Source organism: Microtus pennsylvanicus, chromosome 22 (assembly GCF_037038515.1).
Source record: "Microtus pennsylvanicus isolate mMicPen1 chromosome 22, mMicPen1.hap1, whole genome shotgun sequence".
In the NCBI taxonomy this organism is placed as follows: Eukaryota; Metazoa; Chordata; class Mammalia; order Rodentia; family Cricetidae; genus Microtus; species Microtus pennsylvanicus.
The window spans coordinates 19705986-19723665 of NC_134600.1; the positions used below are offsets into that span (position 1 = coordinate 19705986).

At 38.4% G+C, this 17680-nt stretch overlaps 1 protein-coding gene across 1 annotated transcript in view; it reads right to left on the bottom strand.

Annotated features, from left to right (window-relative positions):
- Positions 1–17680, bottom strand: part of Smchd1 (structural maintenance of chromosomes flexible hinge domain containing 1) — a 137201-nt gene that overhangs the window by 60833 nt on the left and 58688 nt on the right. The window contains exons 20-25 of the mRNA XM_075956462.1: positions 14221–14365; positions 9509–9605; positions 6331–6403; positions 3660–3799; positions 2134–2268; positions 37–264 (exon numbers count right to left, since the gene is read on the bottom strand). Of these exons, the coding sequence (XP_075812577.1) occupies positions 37–264; positions 2134–2268; positions 3660–3799; positions 6331–6403; positions 9509–9605; positions 14221–14365 (818 nt within the window). The remainder of the gene's footprint in view (positions 1–36; positions 265–2133; positions 2269–3659; positions 3800–6330; positions 6404–9508; positions 9606–14220; positions 14366–17680) is intronic.

Here is a 17680-nt window from a genome sequence, read left to right on the forward strand (position 1 = left end):
CTTTTTACAAATAAACAACTTGTTTAAAATACTTACTTTGATTTTTTCTGCCAAGGATGGTGTAATATTGATTTCTCTTTCTCCTTCATCATACATTTGAAAAATCAGATTCTGCATTACATCCCCTGCGACCCAATTAACCTCATCCTGATGCTTGACCTGGATCGCCTTTTGTCCTTCCACACTAAATATCTGTAGTCGAGCAACGTGGCTACTGGGAAGTAACTTGATAGTCTTTTCCACAGGTGACACATTTTTACAACTCTAGAAGAGAAAAGATGAATATACTCTGAGTGACCTATGTATTCGTTTTCTCTTTTCTCTAATGGCAAATCCATGGCCATTAGATTTAACAATTTAGCTTCTGTAATAGAAAAGGGCATCTCATCACAGTTACACTTGTAACTCTGTAATCAGGTTTTATCATTACATAGGCATTATAAGCCAGATGTGGTGGCACCCACCTGCAATCTCAGAACTTGGGAGGTGTGGGCAGGAGGTCAGGAGTTCAAGCCATTCTCAGCTACACAGTAAGTTCAAGGTCAGCCTGGAATATACAGGAGACCTTGCCTTTAAAACAAACAAACAAAAAAAAGTATTATATTTTTAATAATATGAATTTTATACCGTCAGGCATAAATTGCATAGGCTACATGCTGAAAACTACTAACAAGAATGCCTTCTTTCTTGTTTTTTAAATTCATTTAAAATTATTATAAAGTCACAAGATTTAAGTTAAGTCACAGATTCAGGAAAGAAGAAACCAAGAACTTTCCATTAAACTGAAGACAAATTGCTGCCACCGAAGATACTGCAAGTATTAAGCTGTATTGAAATTTATGGGCTTGTTTTTTTCAGTTAATAGCACACTGGGATAAATCAAACAACTTCTTCATAGCCAGAAGGGCTTTAGATGCCTCAAAACCTGAGCTTATCAACATACTGAGAAATTTATACTGATTACTAGCACATCAGTAGTACAAGATCCATCATAAAGAAGCGCATTAAATCATTACACCACCACTTCTTAAACTATAATACCTTCAACAGCACAAAGTTATTAATTCTAAAATAACTTTAAATGTTACTTATTTTGCTTTCTTTCTTGTCTATCTACAAGTATTCCTATAGATAACCATTAAGGTTATTTAAAATTTATTAGTTTATTTAAAAACTCTACATTATAAAATATTAAGCAGTGCCAGGTGGTGGTAGTGTCTATCTCTATTCCCAGCATTCGGGAGGCAGAGACAGGCAGATCTCTGTGAGATCGAGGCCACCCTGAGCTCTAGAGTGCGTTCCGGGATAATCAAAGCCACACAGAGAGACCCTGTCTCAAAAATTAAAATAAAGTATCAAGGCATTAATATTAGATATATAAGGGTCACTATATCAGTATTGGATAAATTAGTAGGTAAGTATGAGTTAACCAGCTGATTGATTCCTCTCCCACATCAACTGCTAAGAAATCTATTCACGTCTTAATGTTTGTTACCTCATCTGGCAATTGTACAGACTGTTTCTAGTACCCTCTACTAGCCATGTACGCTTACAAAAGTTACACTCATGCATACAAGATAAAGGTCTTCATGTCTTTCAGTGGTAGTTCAAGTAGGAATCTTTACAAAACTTTCAAAGAAACAAACAAGAATAAAACACAATGGTGTGCTTTAATGTTAGGTAAGTTTTAAGAAACTATTTGCTGGGTTAGAGAGATGACTCAGTGGTTTAGAGCACATACTACTTTTGTGATCCAGCTGAGTTCAGCTTCATTGCCTAAACCAGGTGGGTCACAACTGCCTAGAACTCTAGTTTTAAGGAATCCAAGGACTCTGGGTCTCCGAGCGTATCTGCTCTTACATATACTTACCCCCATATAGATACCCCCACACACATCCAGTTTAAAATATACCTTTATAAAAGGAAAATATACTCACTAGTAGTTATAAACATTGTAAGAGACTGGATCAAGAAAATTATTAATACAAAATAGATAATGCTAAATACTATTACACTTCACATTGTTTTTCTTAAGAGAACAAAAGTATTACACATTTAGCATCAAACAATTTTGCATAACTACTCCACAGCTGTTAAAGACTCGGCATAATACCAAGGAGAATGGTAGCTTACAGGTATCTCAATCCTAGCAGTCAGTGTCTGGTCTTTCTTAATGTTCTTAACGTGAATTGCTGACCCTGTTAGGATGCTGGTCCCAGAGCTACTACAATCCACAGTGTAGACTGGCAGACTTGGAGCACCTAGAAACTAGAGGGAGGACAGAAAAGTCATTAATGAACCAATCCATAACTACTCACTAACTGTTCAAATTCATGAATAATTTACCATAGCTTTTGGGCTGGACATTGGAAAATTCTAAGTAAAACTCAAGACACTAGAATTTTTTAATAAAAAGTAATTTTCTATGTTACATAAAATTTACCATTGAGGAAAACTAAATTCCTCAAACACTATTCTGTTTTTTAACTTAAAAAAAGATCACGTGTATATCTGAGTGTGTGTGTCTAAGGAAAGAAGAGGCTATGGGATGTCCTGGAGCTGGGATTACAGAAGTTATAGCCATCTCACTGGCTCTCTTTTTTACTGTCTTGAGTTTCCTTTGTTGTAGATCTTATCCCACCTTTGTTTCTGTGTTAATCAAAAACTCTCAGAGAGCTTTATCATTCTCTTTAATAAGTGAAACAGTTTCTCTAAAGTCCAGGGAGGAATGTGGGGAGGTGGCTCGGTAGTTGATAAAGGACAACATGAGTTTGAATCCCCAGAGAGCACATCAAACTAGTCACTACAGTGCACCTCTCCAATCCCAGTGCTCCTAAAGCAGGGTCGGAGACAGAGACAGAGGAATTTCCTGAATCTAGCTGCCCAGCTACTCTGCCATATGCATTCAGACACACGAAAATTGACATAGACAGAGACATGTATACGAGGGGGTAGAGGAAAGAGAAGGGAGAAAATTTATGAAACTGCTTCGATGGGCCTGGTAGTGAAAGCCTTTTATCCAAATACTCAAGAGGTTAAGGCAGTAGAAACAATCATGAATTCAAGCCTTCTTGATCTACAGGGTGAGTTCAAGGCCAGCTTGAACAATTTTATGAAATCCTGTCTCTCTGGACAATGGTGGCGCACGCCTTTAATCCCAGCACTCGGGAGGCAGAGGCAGGCGGATCTCTGTGAGTTCGAGACCAGCCTGGCCTACAGAACAAGTTCCAGGACAGGCTTCAGAGAGAAACCCTGTCTCGAAGTAAACAAAACAAAACAACAACAATGCCCCCAACCCAAGGAAATGTTCTAAGAAATCTTCTATGGAATACTTATTAGGACTTGACTGAATGGCAGCCACACATTTAACACCTGTACTCGGGAAGCAGAAGCAGGCAGATCTCTTGAGTTCGAAGCCAGCCTGGTCTACACAGAGAAACTCAGTCTTGAAAAAAGAAATCCAAAATAAACAATCAAACCAAAACAAATAAAAAGGACAAAAGACAGAGTCTGACTTACTTCCTTTGGTTTCAACTAAATGTTGCAATGTACACAATTAAAAAACAAAAACAACATAAAAGTTTACTATTTAAGACCTTCATTGCCTTGCACTAGCACAAGCTCTAAGTACTCATAACTGTGCATCACAATAAGCTCACCTTGCAGTGGACAATCAGCTTCGGTTGTGCTGTTACGTTGTCTGACTCATCCACAACTTCCACCTGAAATGGGAACACTGTTCCATTCTCTATAACTAGAATTTCCGAGTCAGGTTTCACTTTTAGTCGATGAGGGGGACCTATCAGGAAATTACATAATAAAGTTCATATTCAGTAGATTAAATAGACTAAGATATCTTTTGTATTAATATTTATGACCGACAAACAAAGAAAAAATACAGAATTTGATAAATTCTATCTTCCAAACATACTTAGTGTGTATGATGGAGCTGTCTCAATAGCATAATTGAATGTCTGATGTCTGGGGGAGAGGTGGTGCACATCCTTAATCCTAGCACCCAGGAGGCAGATCTCTGAGTTCAGACCAGACTGATCTACAAAGTTCTAGAATAGCTAGGACTACACAGAAAAATACTATCTTGCAAAAAATAAATAAATAAAGGAGATGTCTAGGTTAGACATGCAAGCTATAGACACTGATTAGCTCATGCTAGAAACGTCCTAAACAGTCCTGAGAAACCTTGAAAATATTAGGAGGGAAAGTATTCAAGAAGCAAAATAAGTTTACTAAAAAATACTGTTTATTTATCATCTTTAGCTTTATACAGTGAATGACTGCTGGCTCCAGCACAGGAAATAACATGCTGAGTCCGGGTCCAGCATGATGGTACAATCCTGTAATCTCAGCATCTGAGAGCTGCAGACTAGCATTGGGCTATGTTATAAACAAACACCTGGTGATTAAGCAATTACATAAGCAGGTAAGTATATTGCTCACTGTCTTTGATATCATGAACAAGCTATATCATACATTTCTTATAAGGTTAACAAGATGGATCTATACTTCAACAACAAACTATATGTACAATCCTTAATACTTGAAAATTCAATTTATGCTAAATACTGTTAATAAAAGTATACAAAACAGTTACTAGACACAATTATTTTAGTTTATAATATTGGTTAACAGTGAGTATTCATAACTGTCAACTACGATGTCATGTTTTAAGTCAGCACTGCTATGTGCATTATACAGAACACAAGGTTCTATCACTTCCATTTTATACAAATGGAACAGAAAATATTTAATCAAAGAAACACATAAAAAATATTCAATATAAAGAGATGTGCTGGACCCAAGGTCAGAAAGTGGCAAAGTCAAGCTTAAATCCTGGTTTGTGAAAAGGTTTCTTTCTCTCCTACCGCAATACTGTGCTATTTTCTAATTTGTTATTTCTATCAAATTAAAAAGTACCAAAAAACATACCTAAGTAATGAGATTTCTACAAGTCAGTTCATTTGGTTTAGCTTACTTCTAAAAGCATACATATTTATTACTCTAAATGAACTTTTTTCCCCTTGGTTGTACTAGCTTTCACTTCTTTATCAATTTATGACTCTGTAAAACCTGCAAGAACTTCAAATTGTAAATGCAAATAAGTCATTGTTTCCTTCTGCTGTCATCCAGGACAAATGAACATCCATGGGCAAGCTGTTATAGCCAAGGTTTCTAAGGATCATAACTAAAACTTGCATGCCAACTGTTCCTTGGCCTTTTGTTTAGGATCAAGTATAAAACACTCAATAAACATAACCCTAGGCATCACAAATACTGGCAGGTCTCACTCTGCACAGGACAGTGTTAAAGAAAGCTCATATGTAACCAGTATTGTGTTCTCTCTTCAACGAGTGCACAACCAAGCAGAGTGAGGACTGCATTTGATCCCATTCTACAGCTACAACCCTACGAGAGCAGGTAACATTCCAATGATCGCGTGAAAACGCAGCCAGACCAAGTCTACCTATACTGAAACCCAAATGGCCTGATTACAAAATACTCTTTTTGGATCCTTAAAACAGACTATCCCTTGAATTAAACAGCAAATTCCAGCCTATGTAAGTTGAATACAATTTCATTGTCCCAAGATGAATTCTTATCAAATTAACAAGGATCTATAATTCTTAAAACATGAATGTTATACCAGTAAGATTGATATAGGAGTTTAAACCTAAGTCTAATAAGCTTATCTCTAGATGTTTCCTAATACACTGTACTTAAAAAATTTCCCCAAGACTGAGTTATGTTTAGTAACTCTAAATGTATTTTTGAGACTTATACTGGAGCTTGGGGTGTAGCTCCACTGACTAGGGTATTTGCCTTGAACATAGGCCTGAGTTCACTCTCTACACCACATAAACCAAGCATGTGTTACATGTCTAACTTTGGAGGTTGAGGCAGGAGGATTGTAAACTCTAGGTCATCCATCCTTAGTTGGTTATATATAGAGTCTCTGAGGTCGCCTGGTCTAGACTGTCTCAATTTTTTTTTTAAGATACAGAGACTTGGAGGGACTAATAATCTCAAACATCAAACTGCATAAAAGCATCACTATACTTTTATCATAATGTCATTTCTTCTTTGTTTGTATTTTTGACAAAATCTCATTATTGCAGCCCAGGATAGTATCAAAATTGCAATCCATTTCTGGGGGATCTGTCACCCCTGACTGCTGCAGGCACAGCATCCATGTGCGTATGCTACCCCCATATACATAATTAAGTTGTACTCTTTTACTGCCCAACCTCCTATATTCTGGCCATTCACCACCACAGCAACCTAAGAATATTAAAAGAGTTAAAATAATATTACCAGGTAGCAATCTAATTTTCAAAATCTGTGAATCTTCTTTTAAGCCCGGAATAATAACCTTCAGATTAAAATTCTGTTGAAAAAAAAAACAGCAAAAATTAAACCTAAATTTTAAGTAGCTTACCATTTCAATTCTGATTGTTTGCTTTCTAATTGCCTTATCATTGTATAAATTTACTCATAATTTAGTCTCCAAAATTATTACAAATATTTAAAAATCCCAGGAGGAAAAAAAAACTTTCCTCAAACGGTGTACCTCAGGTAATTATCAGAATCAGAAGGGTTTTATAAAGATGTAAAGCAGGGGTAGAAAGACAGCTCAGTGGTGAACAGCACTTGCTGCTCTTGCAAGGGACCCAAGTTCAGGTATCAGCATCCAATTCCACTACAAGTTCCAGGGGATCTCCAGACACCAGGCACTCATGACGTGCACATACGCACACACAGGCAAAGCAGTCATAAAGATCACATGAAAAACAAAAAAAATACTTTTTAAGTGAAACAAGGAGTAGGAAAAAAACGGATTGAACTCTGAACAGAAAGGTAATAGTAACTAAAGGGATCTAAGTAAAAGACATTTAGCATATGGGCATGGATCTAAACAGAGCTCCCCAAAAGAAGAAATAAAATTGGATAAGTAGTAGAAAATGTTCACCATCCCTACCAATTAGGGAGATGAATATCAAAACAACTTTGAGATTTCATCTTATCTCTATCAGAATGGCAAAGAGTAATGGAACAACCTCAGACAATAAATGCTAAAAGGGATGTGGAAAAAAGGGAACTTTCAATCAAGATGGTCCATCTACCCTGGAAACCAGTGTGAAGAATCCTCAAGAAGCTAAAAATAAATACTCCATATGAGTCAGGTATAGAACTCAACATCATACTCCATGAATACTTACTCAGCCATGTCCATTGTTGTTCTCTTTAAATCCTTACTGCCCAAGACACCATGCACTTCCAACACTGAGCTGGCTCTGATTTGAAAGCTTCCTCCCTTGAGGACTAGATTTCATGGTATCAGAGGGTACCATGCAAGTTTTAATACTCCTACGAAACTATGATGCCTATCATCTGCATTGTGATCATCCCGGTGCAATGTCCTTAAAGGTTCAACAGTGGCATGCATGATTTGTTGATAAACAACAGCTTTCTATTTAGACTTAAGGCTTACTCAACAAAAGGGAAACCATGTCTGGTATCAGAAACCTACCCAACTATTCTAGGTTAGTAAGGTCATAGATCTTGGAGAATCTACAACCACTAAGTAGAGTTACTTAGTAAAGTTTACTAAGTAAAGTTACTTAGCGAGCATAATTCCTAACAACACTCTAAACACGTATCCTTACACCTACAGCTAAATGTAGCCCACATCTTGTTGCATCAAAAAAATCTCTTTGCATCATAGACAGGTCATTACAGAAAACCAAGACCAATCAAAAAGCACAGAACAAGAGATCACGCGGTGACCAGAAAGCACACAGAAAAATAGATTAAAAAAATTCCAAGAATTTGAGAGCGAGCAGGGAGTGGGGACATGGGAGGGACTGAAAGGAGGAAAAGGCTGTAATAACATTTCAATGTAACAAAGTTAAAAAAAAAAAAACTACATCTAAAAACCTCTGAATGGAATGGAATGTTCTTGCCTGGATTTTGAACAGAAAGGTAACAGTAACTGGAGACATCTAAATAAAGTCTAGTTTTCTCACTAGTACTGCCCTAATGTTTCTTAACATAACATAAACATATGTGGCTCTGATGTTAACATGGAAACTCTGTGAGCTTATGAGCCAGGCGGTGGTGACACAGGCCTATTATCCCAACACTGGAGAGGCAGAGGCAGTCTGGTCTACAGAGCGAGATCCAAGACAGCTAGGGCTAATACACAGAGAAATCCTGCCTCAAAAGAGAGAGAGAGAGAGAGAGAGAGAGAGAGAGAGAGAGAGAGAGAGAGAATGAATCTGTAAGCTCTTGTTACCTTTAAACCCTTCTATAAATTTACTTATTTTAAGGTAAACTGAGAATCTAGAAAGCATTTTAAAGTTCATCTAACATTTAAAATTTGACCCAAATCTCAAACAAGAAAGATGCATATTTAAACCTGATAATTTGATAGTATGAAACAAGAGTGTACAAGTTAAGTAACACCTGAAATGTTTCCTATTACACACTAGAGAGATGGTTAAGAGCACTGGCTGCTCTACTCGAGAACCTCGCTCTGAATCCCAGCACCCACATGGCAGCTCACAACTTTTAACTCCAGTTTCCAGGGGCCCTGATCCTTCTTATGACCTCCTCAGGCACCAGGCACACACATGGTACAGACTTACATACAGACTAAACACCTCCGCACAACATAAAAATATTTGAATTAGAAGCATTTCGAATTTTGGAGCATCTCTATAAACAAAGGTATCCGAGTAATGAAGCAAGTCTAAACATGAAATTCATCTATTTTCTGCCTTAAATATATCATCTTCAATCAACTTCTCTACAGCAATTCTGGCGTGCCCATTTTGACTGACATTTCTCAAACAAGGTCAGGTTTAGACTTGTTACCTGTGTCATCATGTTAATATTCAAAACATTTCAGATCGGAGCTACTCTAGCTGAACTGTCTGAAGAAAGCAGATGTTCCTCTCTTCTTTGGGCTGGTGCTTTTAAACCCAGTGCCTTTCAAGCGCTCTATCACAGACTCAGGCCCCAGGAAGCTCTAATTTAAACATAACATTGAGAGGACATACCTGTATCTTTCTTAACCATAGACATCCCTGCTAAATGCTTCCCTGTTAATTATCAAAACATGTAAAAATAGTCAGCTACAGTCTCACTGATTTAAAACTGTAGTTTCTGTTCTAAGAAAAATCAAAGAATAGAAGGGAGAAACACTGGAATACTACCAGAAATGCTGAATAAATGGTTCTGAATGAAGAAGACAGCTAGAAAACATTTAACTCGAGGATGCTGAAATGACTACAGCCGTACACGTGACATCGTCACACCGCTCTGAGGTAACATAGCATTGACGAATTTCTAACAACTCGGAATTACTGTGATCTTGTTTACAAAATACAAAACAAAGGAAAATAAACCCAGGTCAGTCAACAATCAATTTCCAATTTACCATAATAGGAAACAAATAATAAGTATTGTAACATTTATGTATAATGCTTACCTTGCCTTGACAAGAGTTAACCAGACCTTTAGCTACGACACCTTGAATTACACAATTTGGGCCTCTGGTTATTTCTTCATAATGTAAAGACAGACCACTGGGGAAAAAAAAAGATTATTTATAAATTCCTCTGAGTTCTCTACAAACGAGGCTGCAAATGTGCTACAGGCATGTTTAATTCATCTTTCTAATAAAATTTCTAATTTAATTTAAATAGGAAGTAAAGAGAAGAAAATTTGGGGTTGGAGAGATGGCTCAGCGTTTAAAAGCACTTGGCAGCTCTTCCAAAGGCCCGGGGTTCAGTTCCCAGTACCCACATGGCAGCTCTGTCTGTAACTCCAGTTCCAGGATCCAGTGCCTTCATACAGACATGTGTGCAGGCAAAACACCAACGCACATAAAATAAATGAATAAAATGAAAAAAATTTAAAAAAAGAGAAGAAAATTCCTAAAAGCGTCTTTTCCCCCCTTGAGTCAAGAATTCCATATATAGCCAAGTTTGCCTCAAATTCATAATCCTCCCATCTCAGCATCCCTATTACTAAGATTACAGATGTGTGCTACTCTAATTAGCTACAAATATTCTATAATAGAAGTGACACTAATGGGATAAAAACTGAAAATAATGTGACAGACTGCTAAGATTAAAAACCACACATGTTGACATAAGGCAAGTTACATGGCCAACAAAAGTCTGTCACTGTACAAACACAGGGATAACTGCTGATTATTCTTTACTTCACTGTAACAGAATCTCCACAGAAGTAGTCTTATATAATTAGCCTTTTTCACTATGCATTTATAAATACCATAAAAGTATTTTAAAGCAACAACAACCAAAAACCCCACAAAAAGGCAGATACAAACAACAAGTATACCCTGCATGAGAAACCCTACTTGCAACTACCCCTGGAATCTACCTTAGCTTCCTTTCATTAGGCTTGTCCATAAAAGTTAGAGTTGGTAAGAAGATCAAATACAAGCCTTGACTGTGGATCAACCCGGACTCTCACTGTGGATACAATAAGAAAGAATACAAAGGTAGAGCCGGGCGGTGGTGGCACACACCTTTAATCCCAGCACTCAGGAGGCAGAGGCAGGCAGATCTTTAAGAATTTAAGACTAGCCTCATCAACAGAGTGAGTGCCAGGACAGGCTCCAAAGCTACACAGAGAAACCCTGTCTCAAAAAACAAAACAAAAATCAAAAGAGAAAAGAATACAAAGGTAGACCACACTATATCCCTTAGCAGAGAAACCCTCCAGTACACCTCACAGGGTGTACCATGGAATCCTCACTCTTTTCTATGCACGTCTTTCCCACAGTAAAATTTTAGGCAGTATCTGCTACCTAGTAAGCAGAACGGCGTCAGAGAAGTCTCACTAACAAAGTGGCTTTCATGCTGCTGTACACTTGTTACTAGAGATGCTGAATACCTTTTCCATCGCAGCGTGCAAGTAATGCCTAGGTTAGCTACGACGCCCAGAGAAAGAAAGAGAAAAGGTACATCAAGGAAAGAAAAAGCTCATTTTTCTCAAGCACAGAATTCAAGGGCTTATAGGTATTTTCCGAACAGACAGTAAGATTTAACAACAAAGACCTTAAGAGTGTTTGATTTTATAATCGAGTAACACTATTTCATTTCAATTCATTCTAACAAAGTGTTCCAATAAACAAAATAACAAGGCTTGTTCTACACAGAGAAAAAGATAAAGAAGGGAAAAAAGCATATCAGCAATTTAAAATTTATTGTTTGTGTGTATATAATGTGTGTATGCCTGCAGTCCATGGTATATATGCAAACCATGGGGTGTGTGTGTGTGTGTGTGTGTGTGTGTGTGTGTGTGTGTGTGTAGGTCAGAGGCTAGCTCCTTCTACCATGTGGATTCCAGTGATTAATGCACACCTTCAGGATGGGTGGCAATAATCTTACCCACTGAGCTACCCTGATGGTCCAGACTGATCACTTTAAGTCCTTTGGTCCAGAGAATGACTCAATAATTAAGCACATGTACTGCTCTTACAGATGGCCAGATGTCAGATGCAGCATCCGCAAGGGGCCAGCTCACAGCCCCAGACCCAGCTCAACGGGAATCTGAAGCTCTGCTGTCCTTGAGCATCTGCACTCACACACTCACGTGCACACGTGTCCTCTGCTGTCCTTGAGCATCTGCACTCACACACTCACGTGCACACGTGTCCTCTGCTGTCCTTGAGCATCTGCACTCACACTCACGTGCACACGTGTCCTCTGCTGTCCTTGAGCATCTGCACTCACACACTCACGTGCACACGTGTCCTCTGCTCTCCTTGAGCATCTGCACTCACGTGTACACATGCCCAACGCACACAGAATTAAAAGTGAGATAAAAGCTTTTTTAAAAAGTAATGGCAGGGCACCAGGACAGTAACTGATTAGTAAAAAGCAAGTTATTTCATAGTACCCAGAGGTTCAGGAGTTAAGACAGAAAGCACTTCAGTAATGTGCCAAGTGGGCCTCCCATCTGAACTATCTATTAGCTCATTCCGAGGTGTTAGGAGTTCAGATTAACAACTTAGTTTTACCTTGGTTACTAGAGTTTTAGCAGAAGTGACTCCTTTTGATTCTATTCTAGTCTGTTGGGGCCTACTGCAGAAGCCTACTCTAAAACAATGGCATCTTGCTACATATTTAACAAAATCAACATTAACAATGCAAAGTGGCATACAAAATAGCTCTTAATCATATGCCATGTATTATATGGTTTTGCTGGCTCTTGAAATCCCCTAATATATAAAAGAAAAACTTTTACTACTAAAGCAAATACAAATAAAACGTGGAATGTAAGAAGGGACAAAGACAACAAAATCCAGGCCAATGAAAAATCAATTCATAGTTGCAACAAAGCTGAAAGCCTAAAGCAGCTGTGAAAAAGGTTGGAAATCAAAATGTGTCGCAGATACTACCCAGAAGCTGATAATGCCAGCAGATTCAGAGAAATGGGCAGAAAAGAAGAGAGAAAAGGCATACGGGGGATAGGAGGGAATGGTGGATATTTAAATCCCAGAATTCCTCTCTCCAACATTAACATGTATGTTAAAGTTTATATTTGAACAGATTAAAGCAAAAGATCATTGAATTAGAGGCAGAAGCTAAAAAAAAAAATTAAGAACGATAACACTGAATGAAAACCTCCATTCCTACCCTGGTCCTCTTGTTCCTTGACTAGTTAGGAACCAAAATATTAGCTCCTGTAAGAAAAAGACTGAAAAATTAATCGTTGAGGAAACAGGGCTGCACCGCCCACCACAGAGACCCACCTTCCCAAGTCTGCATCCAAGTCACAATCAGATTCCTTGGGTCCACACTGATTCTCAAGGTGGACAAGTGCTTACCCAGCAGACAGGAAGCCATTGGTAGAAGATAAATGCAAAGGCTTCCACTTGCTCCCCCAGGTCTGATGTTAAGATCAATCTTCAGATTTCCCACCACATCTTTGGTTACCAAGCTATAAGTGTCTCCTCATTGTTGTGCAGGTCACAGACCTTCTGGTGTATATTCTACAGAGTGCTGGGCTGTGTGTGTCTAGGAATTCTATTTCACCTTTGTCCGCAGTTCCATAAGGGGATTCTACCCTTCCCACTGTCACCTAACTCCGTAAGTTCAGGGTGTTCATTTCTTTGTCCATCACTTTTGGATTTCTTTTGCTCTGTCAGCTCTTTACTGTACTTCAATACCTTTCCACTGTACCCAGCTCTTCCTGGAGTCCAGCACTTCATGTTTTGTTTTAAACATTCAGAGAACCATTAAAGTGATGGTTACCTCTAGTCCATCATCTCCAACAAAATCATATGAAAGGCATCAATTGAATGGTTTGTATTTATTCAGCTATTAAAATAGAACAACAACAACAACCAAAGAGTAAAATATTTCCTTCCGGTTTTGCAAACTTCCTGAGCAGGTTGCCTGTGATCACATGGTGGCTTATCATTTATTCAATAATAGAACTTTTCTTTTACATTTATCTTTGTTTTCTGGACTGGGAAATAGGATTTGGGCACAATTCTCTTTCCTGAACATCCAATACAGAAGAGAAAATAAAGAAACCTCAGAGATGAAAGTGGAAGAAAAATGAGAGAACAATTATAAAATTAAAGAAACAATCAACTAGGCATGGTAGTGTATACCTGAAATCCTAACACTCAGGAGGCAGATATGTAGGAGGATTGTCCCAAGTTCAAGACCTGCCTGATCTACACAGTGAGTTCCAGGTCAGCCAGGACCATATAACAAGACTGTTTCAATAATCCAAAATCAAAACAAAACAAAAAAAGCAACGTCTTCCATGTTCAAACACAAGCTCAGTTATCTGGGTCTTGGGGATGGAACTGAGGTCCTTGGGCTTCCAAGGCAAGCAGTCTACTGACTGAACCATCCTTCAGGCCTCAGCTGCAGTCCCTAAGGAAACAATAGCAACTAGCAGACAGCATGCCACACTTGAAAAAAGAAAATGGAATAAAACGCAACGACTACAGCAGTAAATTCAAAATAAACTTCTGTGAAATAATTTGCACATGATATTGTAATTGCAGAGGATGGTTTGGAGCCAAATAAATCACTAGGAGTCATAAAATTCATTTAAAACATTAATGCCAATGCTAACCCTATATAATTTACACAAAAAGAGTAAATACTTAGCAAAAACACAAATACAAATAAATCCTTCAATTACCTTGCTTCAAGAACTGGCTGAATATCAGATGATAGCTGGGTTGTGTGACCAAATTCATCCTGTAACTCCAAAGGAATATTGAATGGAACTCCAACACGAAAAGGAGAATCCAGAAGACCAAATGAAAACTTCTCTGGCTTGCCCTCTTTACCAAAAACAAAAGGGGAAAGTATTGAGAAATTTTATTGGGACATCATAAACAGACTCAGACATTTACTGGAAATGACAACTCCAAAGAAGATGGCGTTTAAATCTGTGCAGAACTGCGAAGACGGCTCAGCAGTTAAAACACCTGCGCTGCTCTTGCAGAAGACCTAAATCTGGTTCCCAGCACTACTGTCAAGTGACTCACAATGCCTGTAGCTGCAGCTCCAGGATATCTGATGCCTTCTTCTGGCCTCTGTGGGCACTTGTACACATACCCACACACTGATATAAAATTAAAAACAAAACTTAAAAAGTAATCTGTGTAGATTTAACTATTTCAACAACCAACACACGCAAATAAGTATAAAATTTTATCTCACAACATATGTAAACAAAAATTCAAGGGGTAGATATCAAAGTGTTTCTTTTATTTCCTTTTATTCTTATTACTATCATGGAAACAGTCTTACTATGTAGGCTGGGCACACCAGGCTGCCCTTAAACTTGTTGCGATCCTCCAATCTAACTGCCAAGGGATAGATTATAGGTGTGCACCATCATGCCAAACCTAAAATAGGTTTTAAGCTATCAAATTGTTAGAATGAAGAATGTTTATGCCCTTAATTTATTTTTATTTATTTATTTGGTTTAATGAGACAGGGTTTCTCTGTAGTTTTGGAGCCTGTCCTGGAACTAGCTCTTGTAGACCAGGCTGGCCTCGACTCACAAAGATCTGGCTGCCTCTGCCTCCCAAGTGCTGGGATTAATGGTGTGCGCCACCACTCCCCAGTTTTGCTTATGCCCTTAATTGAAAACTTCAAATTTCTCAAAATGGATTTGATGAGCTTACAACAAGGTACATACATGAAAATAATTATAACACAAGTAATAAGAAATTCAAAGGCAAGAAAAGAATTACCTATTCTCATAGTCTCATTTATTTACTGTGTATACATACAATTTCTTGTGTGTACATATTCACACAGTATTAGGAACCAATTCAGCAATATATGTGCTCTCTCTGAGCTTACAGTCTACCTAGGAGTGTGATCTCTAATCTACTAATCTTGACTATTCCTTGGAATTTATGGAAATGAAACGTAAGAATCCACCCTTAAACACGCCAAATCAGAAACTCTGTGAACAGTCATGCCTACTGACAGAGATATTCAGGAAGGAAGCTGCCTGAGCTACAGAGTAAGCTCAAGGCTGGCCTAGGTGCCTTATTGAGATCCTGTCTAAAAATAAAAATGACTGGGGCTATCCCTCTGGCAAGGGCTTGTCTACCATACATGAGGCCCTAGGTCCAATCCCTAGTAAAAGTAAACATACACCAAGACATTTTTGGAGAGACATTCAGCAGGCTGTGCTTGAATAAGTCCTTTGAGGTAGTTCACTTACAAGCTCAAGTTGAGAAGCACAAATTCAAACTGATAAACACTGTAAATGAACAAGCTTTCAGATGACATACATGGATGAGAAGGAGCACACACCTTAATAGAGAAATTGCTTAACCACTAATTTTACTGTGTAAATGTTGAAGCTAAAAGGAATAAGCTCGTGGGAAATGAATCCTCAGTCTACAGCTGAGTGTTCTAGCCACAGTGTTTGAGAATTCTTGGTATCAAATGTACAGAAGAAACTAGCACGTTTAAACAAACAAAAAAGCTTTTTTTAGTCAAAAATTGGAACAATATAAATGTTTCAACAGGAAACTAAAATATAATAAATCTACACCATGAAGCAGATTTCTAGAACAAGAATTATTTTTTAAGAAATAAAACCTTGGGCCTGGAGAGATGGCTCAGTGGTTAAAAGCACTGGTGGAGGATCCAAATCCAATTCCAAGCAGTTCACAAACATATGTAACACCAGATCTAGGGATTCGGGTTTATTGTGGCCTCCATAGGCACGAGACACAAATACAGTGCACAGATACATGAATACATGAAACCTTCTAGTGGTCCTTCTGACTAAAAAAAACATGCAGCTCCAACTTCTCCAAAAACTACAACGACCACCACCACCACAACAACAAAAAAACAAAGAAAAACAGACAACAAGAGCAACAGTGAATAAATGGGACCTCCTGAAACCAAGAAGCTTCTGTAAAGCAAAGGACACTGACATTAAGACAAAAAGGCAACCTACTGACTGGGAGATCTTCACCAACCCTGCATCAGACAAAGGTCTGATCTCCAAAATATATAAAGAACTCAAGAAACTGGACATGAAAATTCTAATTAACCCAATTAAAAAATGGGGTACTGAACTAAAAAGAGAATTCTCAGCAGACAAAGTTCAAATGGCCAAAAGACACTTAAGGTCATGTTCAACTTCCTTAGCAATCAGGGAAATGCAAATCAAAACAACTTTGAGATACCATCTTACACCTGTCAGAATGGCTAAAATCAAAAACACCAATGACAGCTTTTGCTGGAGAGGATGTGGAGTAAGAACACTCATCCATTGCTGGTGGGAATGCAAACTTGTACAACCACTTTGGAAATCAGTGTGGCGGTTTCTCAGGAAATTGGGAATCAATCTAGCTCAGGATCCAGCAATACCACTCTTGGGAATATACCCAAGAGATGCCCAATCATACTACAAAAGCATCTGTTCAACTACGTTCATATCAGCATTATTTGTAATTGCCAGATCCTGGAAACAACCTAGATGCCCCTCAATGGAAGAATGGATAAAGAAAGTGTGGAATATATACACATTAGAGTACTACTCAGCGGTAAAAAATAATGACATTTTGAATTTTGTATGCAAATGGATGGAAATAGAAAACACTATCCTGAGTGAGATAACCCAGACCAAAAAAATGAATATGGTATGTACTCACTCATTAGTGGACTCAAGCCATAAACAAAGAACATTAAGCCTATAGTTCACAAGCTTAGAAAAGCCAAATAACAAGGTGAATCCAAAGAAAAACATATATAGATCCTCCTGGAAAATGGACGGAAACAAGATTGCCAGGCAAAAGTTGGGAGCATGGGGGTGGGGGAAGGAGGATGGGGGGAAGGAGGGGAGGGAGAAAGGAAAGACTGGAGAGAGCTTGGGGGAATGGGAGGGTGGAGATGGAGGAAGGGCAGATATAGGAGCAGGGAAGAAGATATCTACATTAAGGGAGCCATTATAGGGTTAACAAGAGACTTGGCTGTTGAGGGAATCCCAGGTGTCCACGGGGATGTCCCCAGCTAGGTCCTTGGGCAGCAGAGCAGAGGGAGCCTGAACTGGCCTTGCCCCACTATCACACTGTTGTTTATCTCGAATATCACCACAGAATCTTCACCTGGCTACG